Consider the following 20,360-nt stretch of genomic DNA (forward strand, 5'->3'; position numbering starts at 1 on the left):
AATTTCTGGCTTCTTACCGTTTCACCCTCATGGATGACCACTGCCCGGCTGAGCTCTTACATGGCCAACAGCCCTGCATGCTACTTCATCTTCTGCGGCCTTCCACCTCACGGCCACAGGTGCCTTCGCTTGGCTGGTTCACCGCCAAAGGCTGGTTCACCGCCAATGACCTTGTATGGGTACGGGGATATGGCAGGTGGCCAAAATGGAGTCCTGGACGCATCTTACGACACTGTGGCTGACGCCTGTATGAAATCCAGACGGACACGGGTGTTGCAATGCGTCATTCGGACCAGCTTCGGCCTCGCGTGCCGACAACGCCTGTTCCGGATGCCGCTCCATCACCTTCGGCTCTACCCGACGCTCAGGATACTGGAATCTCTCATAACTCACAACACAGTCCTCTCACCATATCGGTGCCAGCACAAGAACTGACGCCACCAGGAGACGTGCCCATGCAGGAACCAGATGACCATCATCTGTCGGAGCAACTCTACTCGCCTCCTTCTTCTACGGATGCCGACAAATCGCCCATGTCTCCTGTTATAACAACTGGACTTGCCGCAACGGGCAGATTGATGCACGGGGCCCCAGCAGATTCAACCCCCACGTCTCCTGTCATCTCGACCCGTTATCATCGGGGAGCCTCCTCCTCCAGACTTTACAGCCAGTCAAACAACACCTATGGACGTTAGCAATCTACAGGCCAACTCCATCAAGACCTGTGCAAAAAATTCAAAGGGGGGAAAAGTGTTGTGACTCGCCGATCTTTCAAAGTGCCGCCGCGCAGTTACGCACGTCCTCTACATATGGCGCTGTCTGCCAGCCATGCAGCAGCAGCGCCACCTAAGCGGCCAGCCAGCCAGCGGCCGCTAGACTTGGACTCAGTTATGATTTGACTATTAAAGTGTACACACATCTTACTCTGTTTACTTGATCTGTGACTTTCACGTATTGCGTCGTCCTTGAAATATATTTGTTCAACTTGAAGCTGTAACAGTTTGGTTAAATTAATAATACATATAGTAACAAAATGGGAAATTTTACCTGTATTACAAATGAAGAATGTGAGCAATTTGATAGACGAAAACATGCCCAAAAAGGTTATTAGGTTTTATGAAGATGACAATAACAGCTATTTGAAGCCTGGTAAAAAAGTGTGAGTTCCTCTGAAACAAAATGGTATTAAGGTTCAAAGGCAAAAATGGTTAATACTGTGTGATTTATATGAGCTACCAAATGATGACATTAAAACTGAAAGGTCGAAATTTTGCAAGTAGAGTTCAAAATGGTGTATAGTTGCAGGAGCATCTGGTATCCATAACGTTTGCATTTGTTTGTATCACCACAATGTAAATTTGATGATAGAGGGGGCTAATCTTAGACCTTCTGGCACTTTGGTATGCAATATTAACAGTTACAATTGTATAAACATGGGAAAATGTCACGATTGTCTACGCAAACAAGCTTTACATGACATGTTTCAGGAATCGGAAGAAGATGATTTGATGCCTGATAACATAGAATACAAACAAGGCGTGACACAAGACAGAATGGAAATGTTGAAAATCATAAATCCACAAGAGGAGTTTTCTGATGTGTTGGCAGCTAATCTCAATAAGCTGAAAATGTATCATTTTATTGTCAAATGTCAAGGTAAATTTTTGAAAGACAAAATGCAAACATTGGCAGCTGGTGAATGCTTAGTTCTTGCTGACTTTTCTGGAAACTATTCCTTTGTTGTTCAAGTTGAATCACTAGAGACCAATGGAGGGAGGAGATTACTGTTGTCATTAGAGATTGGGCACAGGCTCGGATTAGGAAAGGATGGGAAGGAAATCGGCCATGCCCTTTCAAAGGAAACATTCCAGCATTTGCCTGAAGCGATTTAGGGAAATCACAGGAAACCTAAATCAGGATAGCAGGACACGGGTTTGAACCATCATCATCCTTAATGCGTGTCCAGTGTGCTAACCATTGCATCACCTCACTTGGTAAGGGCACCAATGGGCAAACAAACAGGCCACATTTCATCCATTTGTACTCGTTTTAAAGATCAAGATAAACTAAAGAGTCATCGTTTTTGTGTCATCAGTGACCACCTTGAACACACACTACAGCAGTGCATGCTTTTCAACTGCAATTAACAAACTACATAAAACACCACCACCTTTCCATACAGACTAATCTATTTCTCTGAAGGTGCTGAACACCAATATAAAAACAAAACAAATATTAACATATCCTTTCATAAAGAACATTTTGGAATTGATGTAAAATTGTACTTTTTCACATCAAGCCATGGGAAGAATAACTGTGATAGTGTCGGAGGTACAACAAAGTGAGCTGACACAAATGCTAGCCTGCTGCAGACCTACAAGAACCAGATCTTGACATCTTCAGAAATGTTTAAATTTTGAAAAAAAATAGGTAAAAGGTGTTACTTATGTTTTTGTAAAATGGGAAGAAATACAAGAACTCTACACCAATGTCTTGGAGGAAAGATTCAACACCTGTCGGAAGATTAAAGGCACTCGATCTCTTCATTGTTTTATCCCCCAGTCAAGTTGTGTTCAAGTGTAGGTTCACACCTACATCCCCTGATAGTGAATTTTATCAATGTGTAAAACTTGTACCACTGACACTTCAAAACAAAGACATAGTGGCTGGTGTCTATGATGAACAGTGGTTGACCGCCAAAGTTGATAACACTGATTGTCAAAACCAAGATGTGCATGTAACATTTTACTACACGCCACGACCAAGGATCCCGTTTAAAAAAGTTGAGAAGGTTCAAGGTTGAATGTTAGTTAAAAATGTATTGAAGAAGTTATCACTCCTGGAATTTACAACTGTGCCTGGGTGAACTTTTAATCTAACACCCAACACAAGTGAAGAAAATTCTCAGATGCTCAGTGCACAACATAGCAAAAACAAATAAGATGAGACCACATAATGCAATTAGCTGGCTCTCTTTCAATATAAAAAGACAAGTAACTGTAGATATGCTTAAATTATATAACTGATATAATTTATTCCATTAGCCTAGATGTTATAAAATGCATTGTTGACTGATATTTGTAATTTTTTTCCATAACTTCCATTTGATTCTTAAAGTTGAAATTTCCCTAAAGTTTGCTATCATAAGGGTCTATTAAGTGGGTAATTATCAGATTTGTATCTGGTCCCCTAGCAAAGATATTAAAGGAAAAATATTCGAAGAATCCATTTTAAAACAGCATATTTTCTCAAGTGTTAGCTTCTCACAGTTGAAATTCAGTAGAAAATAACTATACTATATAGTGCAATAGCATAAAAAAATATTACAGATGAGAAATTATTCCTCCTTTGGAAAACTACTGCTCAAAAATTGAGGGTTTTTTTTTTTTTTTAATAGACGACCAATACCTTTGAGCTATTAAAAATACATTAAGGGTTCAGTTAGACAATAACAGTTTTAATTTGTAGGTCAGTGTGAGCTGAAAATATTGCTTTTTATTTGAAAGGTCTATAGTAACCCATTACTCAATAATTGAAAAAAATGCAAATGCAAAAAAAGCTTGGATCCTGAAACAAAAATGGCTCTCTCTCTCTCTCTCTCTCTCTCACACACACATCCAAATTTATGTCTCAACCTGTCCTTATGTCATCTCTGAACTAAATCAGTGCTAACCAGTATACACTTTGCGATCAAAAGTATTCAGACACCTGGCTGAAAATGACTTACACGTTTGTGGTGCCCTCCCATCGTTAGTGCTGGAATTCAATATGGTGTTGGCCCATCCTTCACCCTGATGACAGCTTCCACTTTCGCAGGCATACATTCAAACAGGTCCTGGAAGGTTTCTTGGGGAACACGTTTAAAGTCTGTGAGTTCCGTGGACCACCCCATTCTACTATCTCACGGTGTCTAATGACTACTGAGGTCGCTGATATGGAGTACCTGGCAGTAGGTGGCAGCACAATGCACCTAATGTGAAAAATGTATGTTTTTGGGAGTGTCCAGATACTTTTGGTCACATACTGTACTATCTTTGATTATTTCTGATGTCTGCCCATAAACCTTTGTTTCCCTTATCCCCCCAACAGGTGGGTTCCTCTCATCCTGGGGCCTAAGTGGCCCGCCCCTCCAGTGTAACCTTCAACAAACGAATCCATCTTTAATCTCTGAAGAAGAAACTAATAGTTTTAAAAGTTAGGAAATTGTTTTCTCGCTATTAAATGTTTCTACCAGAAGTACTGATAAAAAAAGACAAAAACCAAGATCTTATCAGTAGTATTGGAATTTCTCCATCTGGCCAGACTTTTTCTGTAATTTTATATTATGTTATTTTTACCTGACTTGTTCCGCCAGGAAGATGTATTTCACATGGGTCTACAAAATAAACAATGTAACAATTTGATATATCAAAATCATTAAGAACACTTAGTTAGAAGCAAGGGCATCACAAACATTTAACCTTCCCAGATAAAAAAAAAACGCCTAAACAAATTTAATTCGAGACTGGGGATTAGGTCATACCTTCTACCAGAAATTGGGATCAACATCATTGCATTCTGGATGGAACAGCCACAGATAGTAGCCATATGTGTGTGAAGTGTGTTTGCTTATGTGAATGTGTGTGGGATTTTGTTTCTGAAGAATACTTTAGATGAGAGCTCAATGAATAACAGTATTTTTGTTGTGCCTGTCTGCAATTCAACGTGTCATCTTTAAGGTGAGAGCACTGTATCTTTTTCATAACGTTGATGATATTTCAACCTGGACTTGGTCCAAAAAAATTTAAGTTAATCTTGTCAATAAAGAACTAGTCTATGGCACATTTTCATATAGGAAAAACCTGGCAAGATACTGTGTATCAATGTCCTTTTAACTGTGATTCTGTTTATAGCATAAGACAAAACCAAAGCTCTATTATATATGAAAATGGAGATGGAACAGTATATTAATGAAGCTTAATGGTAAGCTATATATATATATATATATATATATATATATATATATATATATATATATATAAAAAGAAAGATGATGAAACTTACCAAACAAAAGCGCTGGCAGGTCGATAGACACACAAACAAACACAAATATACACACAAAATTCAAGCTTTCGCAACAAACTGTTGCCTCATCAGGAAAGAGGGAAGGAGAGGGAAAGACGAAAGGATGTGGGTTTTAAGGGAGAGGGTAAGGAGTCATTCCAATCCCGGGAGCGGAAAGACTTACCTTAGGGGGAAAAAAGGACAGGTATACACTCGCACACACACACATATCCATCCACACATACAGACACAAGCAGACATATTTAAAGTCTTTAAATAGTCTTTAAATATGTCTGCTTGTGTCTGTATGTGTGGATGGATATGTGTGTGTGTGTGCGCGAGTGTATACCTGTCCTTTTTTCCCCCTAAGGTAAGTCTTTCCGCTCCTGGGATTGGAATGACTCCTTACCCTCTCCCTTAAAACCCACATCCTTTCGTCTTTCCCTCTCCTTCCCTCTTTCCTGATGAGGCAACAGTTTGTTGCGAAAGCTTGAATTTTGTGTGTATGTTTGTGTTTGTTTGTGTGTCTATCGACCTGCCAGCGCTTTAGTTTGGTAAGTCTCATCATCTTTCTTTTTAGATTATATATATATATATATATATATATATATATATATATATATATATATAAAGATGATGTAACTTACCAAATGAAAGTGCTGGCAGGTCGACAGACACACAAACAAACACAAACATACACACAAAATTCAAGCTTTCGCAACAAACTGTTGCCTCATCAGGAAAGAGGGAAGGAGAGGGAAAGACGAAAGGATGTGGGTTTTAAGGGAGAGGGTAAGGAGTCATTCCAATCCTGGGAGCGGAAAGACTTACCTTAGGGGGAAAAAAGGACGGGTATACACTCGCACACACACACACACACACATATATCCATCCACACATATACAGACACAAGCATATATATATATATATATATATATATATATATATATATATATCCCACTTTTTTTGCACCTGCAGTCATAGGGAACACAAAGTGCACACTTCAGTACTTTCTAAAGACATTTTACATACTCACATTCATTTATATGACTCCTGTCAGCCTCTAAATTGACATAAGCAAACACTGAGTCATCAGAGCGTCGTTTAATTTCAGTTGATTGTACTTTTCCATATTTGGAGAACCTCTTCGAAAGATCATCTTCAGTTACCACAGTGGGTAAGTTACCCACAAATATTCGTTGTACATTTAACTTCATTTCTACAAATAAAAAGCATGTAGTGTACTATAAATGAACCCTCAAAAAAAAGGGAAACATTACAGTAATGCAATCTATTAAATAAAATATTGCTATACAATATTGAACTAACAGTATCAATAGTCATCGCACAAATATACAGTTCTTAAAACTTCATAAGGTAATGTTGGTTAATTTCTTTGCTTTTATAATAGACTCTTCAGTTATGCTAATTTTACTTTATTCTCCAAGGAAAGCCTGTTGATTTTTACCTGTATGCATTGTTTTATTTCCTGTAATATTCGAATAGACAATCAGTAGTTGAACACTTCTATGAATTCTCTGTGTTTAAACACAATATCATAAATAAAGATGATGAGACTGAAAAAAATGTGTGAAATTATATAAAACAGACTTTTACCCGTGTGGGGTTGTTGGTACCCCCATCGAGCGCCTCCCCGGGTGGCGGATAGGGGAAAGCTTCCTAGATATAGGTGGTACTGGGGAAATGAAATACCCAGGGCAGACCAAAAACCAATAAACCCAGTGGTGTCTGTTCAGCATCTGGCGGCCAGTGGTCAGCGTCTGTTTCTCTAGTTGAGGCGGCTGCACAAAATCTTCTCGAACTCAAAAATCGAGTCGTATACCTGTGGTCTCAACAGAGATCACCACAAAAACTAAAATTCAACTTGAACACATGATGGAAAAGACGACCACAGAGTCACTACCCCAGGCACCAGTCGATAGACTGGATTCACCTGATCATCGGATTCTGGGGGATCATGGACACCATGTGGAGAAGAATCAGAGCTTCTCAAAAACTCGTCACACTCTCAAAACGAAACGTAAAAATTTTATTGGTACAATTAATGTGAACACCCTCACTAAAACAGGCAAATTAAAGCAACTCACCAACGCAATGGGAAAATTTAACCTGAAAATCACTGCACTGCAAGAGACAAGATTCACAGATGAAGGACACTTTAACACAGAGAATTACAGGATCTACAAGGGCAAACCTGCCATAAAAGTAAGAGACAAACTACCACTTTTCGGAACAGGATTCCCCGTACACACTTCCGTACTCGACTCAGTTATTGACTTCACGTCTCCCAATGAAAGAGTCTCCCTGTTATCAGTAAAATCAGCTAATAAAGCATACACTCTGATCAATGTGCACGCCCCCACAAATCACCACAGTAAAATCTACCCTGAAACAGTGGACAATTTCTGGGAAACACTAGAAGAAACAACAAATAAAGTACCTAAGCACCATGTGAAAATCTTAGTAGGCGATTTTAATGCACAATTAGGGAAGGAAAAAAAATTCAGAGATACCACTGGACCCCACACCAAACACAAACGTACCAACAAGAATGGTGAAAAACTAATTGACTTCTGCAGAAACTTTGGACTTAAAATAATGAGTACCCAGTTTCAAAAACCTGCACATAAATTAACCACATGGAGATCACCCAGTCTTAGACAGGGTGAATACCAAATAGACCATGTCGCAATTTCCAAAGAAAACATAAAAGAAATTCAAAACATCGGAATCCGCAAAGGTGTCTTTGAATCAGATCATCATCATCTCCAAATAAAAACAAAATTCCAACCCAACAGAATGCTAAAAAGGCCACCCAAAAGTACCAAACCAGATCCGGAATATCTGCAACTGGAGCAAAGAAAAAATCATCATGCAAATTAATCAGTAAAAATCAACAGACTGGAAGAAACTAACAGAGAAAATTCAGGAAGCCCTCAAATTAGGACAACCCCCTCGCAACAGGAAACATCGCTGGTGGAATGCAACCTGTGATGAGGCAGTTGACAGCCGAATAACTGCATGGAAAAAATTTAGCAGTCACAAAACTGAAGAAAACTGGGAGAACTTTCTTAAAACCCAAAAACAGACCTCAAAAATAATTAGAAAAGAAAAACGGGGATATGACAACAACAGACTCTCTGAAATCCAGCAGGATTTCATCAAAAATAATACAATAAATTTTTATAAGACTTTCAGAGAAAACTTACAGGGATACCAAGCGCCTAGCTTGTGCTTCAAGAAACCCGATGGCTCTTTGGAAACCAACACGAAAAATAACTGCAAAATCTTAGCCCAATATTTCAGTTCCCTCCTCAACTGCGAACCACCCCAAGAAAAACTTGTCTTCTCTTCTCCAGTATTCACACACCCAGACTCACATGCCCCGGATCTTGAAGAAATTATGGAGATAGTCAAGCAGTTGAAAAATAACAAAGCACCAGGAGAAGATGGGATCATTGCTGAGTTCTGGAAACTAAACGATCCTATACTTATGCAGAAATTACACCGTATAATATCGGACATATGGATAACGGAGCAGATACCAGAGAACTGGAAATGCGCTCTAATTCACCCGCTACACAAAAAGGGCGACAAGACAGACATGAACAATTACAGAGGAATTTCCCTGCTCCCAGTCGCTTACAAAATCCTTTCCAAAGCGCTTTTAAACAGGATAGACTCCCAAGCAGATACACTAATTGGTGAATACCAGGCCGGATTCAGAAAAGGACGGTCATGTGCGGAACAGATCTGGTGCTTAAAGACAATATTACAAATGAGGAAATGCAGAAACACAGTAGTTACATTCATCGACTTCAGGAAAGCATATGATTCAGTGGACTGTGGAACCCTGTTTAAAATCATGGAAGAATTTGGGATCGACCGAAAGACACGAAAAATCACAGAACAGACACTTACAGGAACAACGGCCAAAGTGAAATTCATGGGCGAAGTATCAGAACCCTTCGAAATCAAATCTGGAGTCTGACAGGGGGACGGACTATCCCCAATCCTTTTCAATATTGTTCTAGAAAAGATAATCAGGGAATGGGAAAACCTCACGTAAAGGGTATCCAAACTGGTATCAAGAAAGAGAACCGAATTAAAGTCAAGTGCCTTGCTTTCGGTGACGATATTGCAATTATCACCAATAAGAGAACAGAAGCGATTCACGCAGTGGAAAAACTACATGAAATTTCACAAAAAACCGGACTACAGATATCTTATGAAAAAACCCAATATATGGAAAGGCAGCCAGAAAATAAATCCCCTTTAATAACAAAATATGGTAAAATTGCACAAGTATGCCATTTTAAATACCTCGGTGAAACTGTATAGTCCTCAGGATTAAACCGAATTGCCAATGAACAAAGAATCACCAAGCTCCAGAAAGCCTACAAGCTAACATGGATGCATTACAACAAGAAGTGCATTTCGACAGATGCAAAATTAAGGCACTATACAACAGTGATTCTTCCAGAAGCAATCTATGCAGCTGAAACAATGGTGATTGATGGTCATTCTAAAATTAAGGAAATAGAAAAGCAGGAAAGAAAAATTCTCAGGAAGATTTACGGTCCAATCAACAAAAATGGCATTTGGATGAAGAGACCACAAAACGAGCTCTATAGAAAGATCAACACAGTAACAGATGAAATCAGAAAGCGCCGAGCCAAATTTTATACACACATCTACAAGATGGAAGACTCCAGAACAGCAAAGAAATTATTCAATATTATAACAAGGAGTAAATGTGGCACGGAATGGCTGAAAGAAGTCCAGAGGGATCTACAGCAGATCAACATAAAAAATCTCGAAGATCGCACCGAGTGCCAGCATAAAATCACAAGTGTGAAGTTTGGGGAAAGAACATCGCGTCAGCCTGGTAAAAAATGGACAGAGGAACGGAAGAAGGAGCATTCTGAGAGGATGAGGAGGTTTTGGGAAGCAAAGAAGAAAAACATCCGAAGATGAAATTATGAATTCAAGTTCAATCGCTCTCCTAAAGGGGAACAATCGTTATAATAATAATAATAAAACAGACTTTTAGTATATTATGGAAGATGATAAACTAATGAATACGGAAGTCACCTGGTACAATTTTGAACAGAGCATATTAAAAATCATAGATCTAGAGACACTGGAATGTTTGTCAGAGAAATTCAGAACCCAAATTTTATACAGCAGAACATTTCCAGGGTCAGATGTGGACACTGATCACAATTTATTGGTTATAAGCCGTAGATTACAGCTGAAGAAATTTCTGAAAGATACAAAATTGAAGAATTGGGGCTTGTAAAAGATTAAACAACCAAAACAACCACAGGTAGTCTAGAAATTTTAAATAGGCCGTTAAATAATAAACAAGTGAAATATGTGAAATAAATACAATCACAGATGAATGAGTGATGTTGAGAGCTGAAACAGTAAAGACAGTAGAGCATCAAACAGGCAAGACCCATTAGGAACTCTGGATTAACAAACAATATGCAAGGAGAAAACATAAAAGTGGAGCAAATGAGATAGGCAAACAGGAATTAAATCACATGAGATTATTAAAAAATGCAAAATGGAACAGTAGACATAGCTGGTGGAGAAATGCAAAGCTATGAATGGCACACACGACTAGAGAAAAATAAGTGCTATGGACAGGAAAATTAAATATACAGGCCTAATTTGAGAAAAGAGAATCATCTGAATGAACATGAAGAATGCAGATGCCAAGCAAGCACTAAACAGAGAAGGGAAAGCTAAGGTTGAAGGAATATATAGAAGGGCTACATAAAGGAAAGAACCTTGAAGACAATAATATGAAAGGAGTAGTTGATGAAGATGAAATGTAGAATTTAGTACTGCAAGAAGAATTTGGCAGAGCACTGAGAGATCTAAGTTGAATGAAGGCAAAATGTTACATGCAACTTTACATAAACCAAACCGAAGTTATAAGAAGGGTCACCAGCACACAAAGCTTATTGGGGTCAGGTGAGACACAAGCTTTAGGTCAAATTCAGAATGATAAATTACAGGAAATCAAACACACAGAGAGATCCAGTTCATCTTATAACAATAGACTGAAAAATGACATCAACTTGCTTGGTCAAAATATTTGAGGGAGGGGGTATAAGTTACAGGGATCGTTTGCACAAGAAATCATAATGATGTGGTACGAGTCATTTTACATTCACAACACAAATTAGTTTGTAAATATAGCTGCATGTTGAAAATTTATTAATATATAATGTAAATGGGTTGTTAATTCATTTGCAAGATCTTATTCACTAAACAAAAGTTCATGTTATATGCCTATCTGCACATTACGTAATCACAAGGACAGCGAATCTTAATGTATGTTGTTATAAAATAGTAGCATATTCACATAGGTCCAATAGGAGCAAAGAAGTAGTCTTCACTTTCATAAAAAATAAATACAAATGCAAAAATGTAGAAATACATAAATTCTATATAGCTCAGGATATGGATGCATGTGATTGTGATTTAATAATGCGAAATTTAATACTTGTGACTGTTAAAGTATACATTGTCCCCACTGGGAAATTAGGAATGGTTTATGAAAAATTTTGATGGATTGTTGTGCTATGTGACAGACAGAAGGAATAGATTATTAATTTGTGGTGATTTTAATGTAAATTGTCATATCACAATGTACAGTCATGTAACTCACCTCTTTGTACAGTTCAAATACACACTAATAAAACAGTCAGGCTCGTTAACTGACAAAACTACTGACGACTTTAAAAAAGCTTTAAAAATGTTGATTGGAGTGTAGTTTACAATGAGTCATTCTTAAAGAGTTTGTATCCATTTTTGAAGTAGTTTTTCTAAAATGATAAATGTAATAAAGAGAAGTCATTAAAAAATACTTGGGCTACTAAAGGTGGTAGAGTCCTGAAAACAAAAAAAGGACTTGTAAAAAACAGCCAGAAAACCAAATGATTTGGAAATATTTACACATTACAAAGAGTACTGTAACATATGAAGAAAAGGTGTGAAAAATTTCCAGGAATACGCATATCTTGCCAAAAACTGACAGATCAAACAATAAAAACAACTTGGAAAATTGTTAAAAGAGACAGAGGGGGAGAATGGGAGCATTGTAAAAGACCAATCATGTATAGCACATATTTCTACTGATTACTTTTTAGAAATAGGTGAGAAAATTGGTTCAAAGTGTTGAAAAGGTAAACTCATACAGTACAGTGAAGAAGCAATACAGAGAACATTTAGGGGGAAAAAAATTACTCTCCCATTTCCATTACAAATAAAGTAGCTCATCATGACTCTAAAAAGTGAAAGTTGATATGGGATGGTGGGATGGATACTATCTCCAGCGAGACACTAAAATGTTTTAGTCCTATAATATATATTGTTCTTAGTCACTTATGTAATGCATCAATCATTAATTCAAGGTGTTTTTCCAGACAGATTAAAATATGTCACCATTATGGTGCAGAAGAAATATTGAATTTAATTGATGAAAGGAGAAAATAAAAAAATGCAGTAAATGAAGCAGGCAAAAAGGAATACAAACGTCTCAAAAATGAGATCAACAGGAAGTGCAAAATGGCTAAGAAGGGATGGCTAGAGGACAAATGTAAGGTTGTAGAGGCTTGTCTCACTAGGGGTAAGATAGATACTGCCTACAGGAAAATTAAAGAGACCTTTGGAGAGAAGAGAACCACTTGTATGAATATCAAGAACTCAGATGGCAACCCAGTTCTAAGCAAAGAAGGGAAGGCAGAAAGGTGGAAGGAGTGTATAGAGGGTTTATACAAGGGCGATGTGCTTGAGAACAATATTATGGAAATGGAAGAGGATGTAGATGAAAACGAAATGGGAGATAAGATACTGCGTGAAGAGTTTGACAGAGCACTGAAAGACCTGAGTCGAAACAAGGCCCCGGGAGTAGACAACATTCCATTAGAACTACTGATGGCCTTGGGAGAGCCAGTCATGACAAAACTCTACCATCTGGTGAGCAAGATGTATGAGACAGGCGAAATACCCACAGACTTCAAGAAGAATATAATAATTCCAATCCCAAAGTAAGCAGGTGTTGACAGATGTGAAAATTACCGAACTATCAGTTTAATAAGTCACAGCTGCAAAATACTAACGCGAATTGTTTACAGACGAATGGAAAAACTGGTAGAAGCCGACCTCGGGGAAGATCAGTTTGGATTCCGTAGAAATGTTGGAACATGTGAGGCAATACTAACCTTACGGCTTATCTTAGAAGAAAGATTAAGGAAAGGCAAACCTACGTTTCTAGCATTTGTAGACTTAGAGAAAGCTTTTGACAATGTTGAATGGAATACTCTCTTTCAAATTCTAAAGGTGGCAGGGGTAAAATACAGGGAGTGAAAGGCTATTTACAATTTGTACAGAAACCAGATGGCAGTTATAAGAGTTGAGGGGCATGAAAGGGAAGCAGTGGTTGGGAAAGGAGTGAGACAGGGTTGTAGCCTATCCCCGATGTTATTCAATCTGTATATTGAGCAAGCGGTAAAGGAAACAAAAGAAAAATTCTGAGTAGGTATTAAAATTCATGGAGAAGAAGTAAAAACTTTGAGGTTCACCGATGACATTGTAATTCTGTCAGATACAGCAAAGGACTTGGAAGAGCAGTTGAACGGAATGGACAGTGCCTTGAAAGAAGGATACAAGATGAACATCAACCAAAGCAAAACGAGGATAATGGAATGTAGTCAAATTAAATCGGGTGATGCTGAGGGAATTAGATTAGGAAATGAGACACTTAAAGTAGTAAAGGAGTTTTGCTATTTAGGGAGTAAAATAACTGACGATGGTCGAAGTAGAGAGGATATAAAATGTAGACTGGCAATGGCAAGGAAATCGTTTCTGAAGAAGAGAAATTTGTTAACATCTAGTATAGATTTAAGTGTCAGGAAGTCGTTTCTGAAAGTATTTATATTTTCAAAATGTGGTGCTACAGAAGAATGCTGAAGATAAGGTGGGTAGATCACGTAAGTAATGAGGAGGTATTGAATAGGATTGGGGAGAAGAGAAGTTTCTGGCACAACTTGACTAGAAGAAGGGATCGGTTGGTAGGACATGTTTTGAGGCATCAAGGGATCACAAATTTAGCATTGGAGGGCAGCGTGGCAGGTAAAAATCGTAGAGGGAGACCAAGAGATGAATACACTAAGCAGATTCAGAAGGATGTAGGTTGCAATAGGTACTGGGAGATGATGAAGCTTGCACCGGATAGAGTAGCATGGAGAGCTGCATCAAACCAGTCTCAGGACTGAAGACCACAACAACAACAACATGGTGCTCTTTAAAAAAAAGCTGACTCCTCAGATGTCAATAAATACCACCAAATGCCACTCCTCATATCATCTGCTAAGATTTTTGAGAAGCTAATATCATGTATCTGAGCACCATATAACCATTTGGTTAGAGACATTAAATATAAAAGATTACACTCCAGCATCTTACTCATGTATAACTAACACAGGAAAAGGAAGATTTGTAACTTACATTGAGACAGAACACAAATTCAAAAACCTTTTGTAGTGATTAGCATAAAGGAGTGTGTGCTTGTGAATTAATACTGAAAAATAGTTAACTTTTAATTGTAGTAACTGTATATAGATCCCCAATGGAAAATTTTGAACTGTCTATTACTAACATAGACTCCCTACTATGCTATCTATCTGACAGCAGCAAGATGTTAACAGTTTGTGGTGATTTGAGTGTACATTTTCTATAGGATTCTTATAGGAAAAATGATCAGGAAACCTTATTTGGATCCTACAATTTGATATAAGTAATTACATGTCCAACAAAGGTGGATAAGGACAGTAGGAGCCTAATTGATAACTGATCAATTAACTGATTGAGAAACCTCAAAACAAGAAAATTACTATATACCCAGCAAAAAATGCTCTCTCTGATCACAATGTACAGTTAGTTAGGATAAATAAGATAGTGCCATACATTACAGACACTCCCCAGTGGAAAAGAGTTAAAATAATTTGATTCCAGTACAACATTTTTAAGAATAGTTTACAACAGATAAACTTGGATGAAACTTCTAATGAATCAAATGGTGAAAAAATTTAATCTATTTCATGATAAATTCATATCATTACTTCAAAGTAGCTTTCCACATAAGCTCATGAAAGACATTAGACAGATACTTAAAAAAACATGGATCAGTAGAGGAAATAAAATATCTTTTGAAATGAAAAGGCAATTGTATTTGTTGGCAAGAACAAGTCAAGATCCTGCAGTACTTCCACAATACATGAACTGCTCAAAATTATTAAGAAAAGTTATTTAAAAAAGGAGGGTCGACAGAAGCGTCCGATCCCACGCGTCGGCTTTGACCCGTGACGTAAGGGTGTTGTCGTGTGTGACGTCATGACGGCAGGGTGTTTGGTTTGAGTGTGGCTGTCTCCAGTTCTGTTTTATCTTATTTTATTTACTTTTCTGATCTGTTCGTTCTATCTCGTGAGATTTTTTTTTTAAAAAAGACAAAAAACACTAATCAGCTACTGAAGCATCTTTATCTTCTATGGGTTGCAGGGGTTACGACCCCTGGGGAGGTGGGTGGGTATTCATGCATGGCTGTCTTCACTTACACGTTGTAGCTACGCAAGGCGTCTAAATTTGTTTATATTTAGTTTGCCCCCCACCCAAAACACCCCATTTCCCGCGCTTGTCCCGTTAGTGTCATTAGGCTTCTTGTGGAAAGAGAGTGTGTGTGTGTGTGTGTGTGTGTGTGTGTGTGTGTGTGTGTGTGTTTTTCGATGTATTTTCGTCCTCACAATGTGTACATAACGACTTTATATGTGCCATATTGGAATCGTGGTTTATGGTCGTTTCCGCCATATTTGTGACGTCATGGGTCAAAGCAGATGGGCGGGATCGGACGCTTCCGTATTTCCAGAAAGGAACATCCACATTATATCGGAAATAAATAATTCTGACAACAGACGTAACACTGCATGGAATGTAGTAAAATGAGAGATAGAAAAGGATAACATCACTATTAATTTAAATGGAAGGCCTATAAATGATCAGTCACAGGTAGCAGATATGTTTAATAATCACTTCTTAAACATAGAAGAAACTTTCTTCTGAAATTAAGAAAATTATATATTTGCTCAAAAATAAAAACTAATCTGCATTCAATGCGAATTCCAACAGAGTACTATACAATAAGCACTGTCGTTTCTGAAATATGTAATGCATCACTAAGGGTGGGTGATAAGAGAGAAGTTGATAACTAACAACCCATTTCTCTATTGATATTAGCCAAAGGTTTTGAGAAGGTCATATATTCCAGAATAGATCCCACCTGAGAACAGTAGTATCCTCAGTAAATCACAGTTTGGCTCAACCGAGCATGTCATTTACACATTCACTCATCAAATTTTACAAGAACTAAATAGCAAAATAGCACCAGTTGATTCTTCCTGTGGCCTACCTAAAGTCCTGAATGTGTGGAGTATAATATTCTCCTGGATAAACTGAGGTATATTGAACTGATGGTATAGCAAACAAGCGGATCATGTAATATCTAACTACAAGGATATAGAAAGTTGGACTTAATAATTCAAGCAATGTAAGAAAGGGACATTCTTCTGACTGGAAATAAAGCATAAGGCTCAATCTTAGGTTCCCTATAGTATCTCAATATCTTTAAGGATGGCACCACAATTTTAATCAATCCAAACATACAAACAGCAGCAGAAGAAATGGTAAAATTGTTTTCTGTGAATGGTCTCAATCTCAATTTCAAAAAGACACAACATTTTCAGTTCTGTACATCCAGAGGTACTAAAATAATGACAGATGTAACACATGGTGAGGAAATAACAACTAGGGTGGAAACATCAAAATTTTTAGGTGTCCACACCGATAAGAATTTAAACTGGACACAGCATATTTTGGTACTCCCAAAACTTATTTCAGACACATCTGAACTGCAAATCCTGGAGAGAGACAAATCAGTAAGTTGACGCATTTTACATATTTTCATTCAAAAATGTCACACGGAATAATGTTCTGGGGTAACTCAACTTTAAGGAAGTAAGTGTTCATTGTTCAAAAATGTGCTGTAATAATAGTATGTGGTTTTCATCTATGATCCCTTTGTAGACATCTGTTTAAGGAGTTAGGCACTCTGACTACTGCTTCACAGTATATTTTTTCCTCTGTGAACGATCCAACAAGTTCAAAAGGAAGAAAGATGCATATAATTACAAAACCAGAAGAAAAAAATTATATTCATTACTTTACATTAACACAAAAAAAAGAGAAAAGAAAAGAAATGGGTGTACAATGCTGCTACCAAAATTTCTGATCACTTACCCAATGATATAAAATGTCTGACAGACGGCGAAGTTCCATTGGAAAATAAGCTTCCATTTCATACAAGAATTTATAATTCTGCAATGATTAAAAGGTACAGCGTGGAACCAGAGGGGAGACAGAATGGTAAGGACAGAGTAATATTAAAGGACAGGATACTGAAATTGTGGGGAACTTCAAATACCAACGCAGTGAGATGATGGTGACCGAGGGTGGTGGCAGAAATCAGCAAAAGGATATAACAGTGCAATGCATTTTACCAGTGTATGAGGGGCTTAGTCTGAGGAAGAAAGATACCAATGAAGTTAAGGAAGTGATTTTCAAGACATATTTTACTTTACAGTACAGTTGACCCATGCAGTGGAGACCTGGACAACAGTGAGAAGAAAGAAGAGTAGAATCCAACCCCAAGAAACGAAACTCTTAAGAAATATGTTAGGAAAAACAAAGATAGAGACAGTCATAAATGAAGATTTTAGGGACAAAACTGCAGTAGAAAAGCTGAATAAGAGAACTGAAAAGAACAGGTTAAATAGTTTGTACTTGTAAAGAGAATGTAAGATGGAATACATAAAAATGAATGATGGAAGTCAAGTTCGAGGACATGAGGGAGATCCAGAGCAAGCTGTTCTGCTTCAATAAAGACCAGTTTATGGTGATGGAATCTGCACTAGAACAAAACAGTCACAAAAGAAAAATGGTGGAAAAACATGGGAAAATGGAGATGGATCTTAAATGTTCCAACCCAGCCTGGTGCTGGATGAAGAGGAGACAAAGACAACAATGAGTACATAAAAAAAACTATTTGCAGATGATCAGCATGTAGCTACATTTTCATAGGAATGTGTAATATGAATGTAAAATGACTTGTTCCACATCATTATGATTAATGATACAAATGATCCATGGAACATGAAACTAACTCAAGGGTTGTCATCTACATATGTAGTAATGAGATATTTACCCAATTACTCTTTCAATTTCAAAAGGGTCACTCTACTGAGACAGCTATTTACACACTTACGGAGTGTATAACAAAAGCTTTGAATCAAATATTACCATTTGGGATAGTCTGTGACTTACTGAAGGCATTTGACTATGTCAATCACAACACACTACAAGAGAAGTTATGTTTTTATGGAATATATAGTTCTGCAAATGCCTGGTTTATTTCTTATTGAACAAACAGAATGTGGAAAGTTATCTTAGGCTGTAAAAATCATCTGCTGGGGGATAAATTACAATGGTAGTCCCACAAGGTTCAATCCTAGACCCACTACCGTTCTTGGTGGTCAACTGAAGTTTGCAGTACCACCCCAACAACTTTTAGTGACATCATCATGGTGCAACATATTTGAAATGGTTGCATCTGCAGAAAGCATGTTAAGATGATGTGATGATGCTCTCTAGTGTGGCATGTTTATGTTTCTAAATTGTTTGTGTATGATGTTAATGATACACAGGACTGCTTTAGTTCTGTTGTTAAAAATAATATTACAAGTGTTTGTGGTAAGTCATTTTGATGTTTGTAGATGGGAATAAATTCATTTCAGGATCTGGAATTATTAGTGTGGTGAGGCATTTATGTCTGGAGATTTAAATCTTTGTTTTGTTTTTTGTTAGTTATGATTAGGAAAGTGAAGTTCACAGGTAATTTGCTGTACGCCCGCAGGTCATGACTTGTTGACAGCAATTAAATTCTTTCATGTTTGTGGGGACCCTACCAGGGGACGCTGTCTTATCATAGGCACCTTCAGTGGTGGGCAGGGGTGTTTGCGTGCACCGATTAAGCCGAGAGCTGAGCCGGCAGTAGCATAGCTACTGGCAGGGTCACCCAAACACTGGATTGGTCTCGACAGAGAAGACAGGAGAAGTGTGTCCCACAACATAGAGTGGGGGGCGGGGGGGGGGGGGGACGAACCCTCTATAGGTGTAGGGAAGCCAACCCTCCTAGAGGAGTGAACCCTAAAAAAAATCCAGGTCCTCCAAGATGGGGGTTGCTCGTGAGGCTAACAACCTCACCCCGGAAAAAATTTTTTTATGGAACCAAAGGACAAAGAAAGACGGGTGGATGTAACAGGTAAACAGCCTTGGCAATGGAAACAGCACACAAATTGTTATTTAGCGACCTGGAATGTGAGAACACAGAACAAGCCTGGAGGACTACAAAATCTGAAAAAGGAAATGAAGGAATATAATGTGAATAGTAACATCTGGGACACACACTGTTTTACAGCTGTGGAAGCAAAGGCGGCACAGGTTTTCTGGTTGATAATTCTCAAAAGGCTGCCACAATGAACTTTAGTCCTGTTAGCAAAAGAATCTGCGTATTACAAATGAAAGCCCGTTTCTTCAATATATCTTTTATATGTACATATACACCAACAGAAGATGCAGAGTCGGTGGAAAAAGATGTATTCTATGAGCAACTGGAGCAGGAAACAGCAAGGCTGGCAAAACATGATGTTAAGGTGGCCATGGGGCACTTCATAATGCTCAAGTAGGAAAAGAAATCGCATACAGAAAAATGGCTGGTAAGGAGAGTCTACGTGAAGTCTCTAATGATAACGGTATCAGACTAATTGATTTTGCCATGAACAATAACATGATTATTAAAAGCACATGAATGCAAAGGAAGGATATAAGGGAAGTTACATGGAGCTCCTCAGATGGGATCACAGAAAATCAGATTGATCACATACTCATAGATAGACAACTTGCTTCAGATATATTAGAGGTGGATAGCTGTCGTGGTGCAGATGGGGATAGATTTGGTAAGAATCAAATACAGACAGAGGATAGCCAATTATAGACAGATCAAGAAAGCTATCACACTAAGGTTTGATGATACCAAGTTAAAAAATGATGAAAATACAGTACATCAATATAAAACTATCTTGACAAATAGACTTAATGAAGCCGAAGACCGG

The 20,360-nt window shown here is 37.9% G+C and overlaps 1 protein-coding gene across 6 annotated transcripts in view; it reads right to left on the minus strand.

Moving 5' to 3' along the window:
* The window catches only part of LOC126262914 (nucleolar protein 8), an 84,709-nt gene that overhangs the window by 52,310 nt on the left and 12,039 nt on the right, over positions 1 to 20,360 (minus strand). For 4 of the 6 annotated variants that reach the window (XM_049959828.1, XM_049959823.1, XM_049959822.1 and 1 more), the window contains one exon: positions 6,080 to 6,262. The exons of the other annotated variants lie outside the window; for them this stretch is intronic. In XM_049959828.1, coding sequence (XP_049815785.1) covers positions 6,080 to 6,260 — 181 coding nt within the window. In that variant the 5' untranslated portion in view covers positions 6,261 to 6,262. The remainder of the gene's footprint in view (positions 1 to 6,079; positions 6,263 to 20,360) is intronic. 6 annotated transcript variants of the gene reach the window in all.

The sequence above is a fragment of the Schistocerca nitens genome, chromosome 6, assembly GCF_023898315.1.
Source record: "Schistocerca nitens isolate TAMUIC-IGC-003100 chromosome 6, iqSchNite1.1, whole genome shotgun sequence".
Classification (NCBI taxonomy): Eukaryota; Metazoa; Arthropoda; class Insecta; order Orthoptera; family Acrididae; genus Schistocerca; species Schistocerca nitens.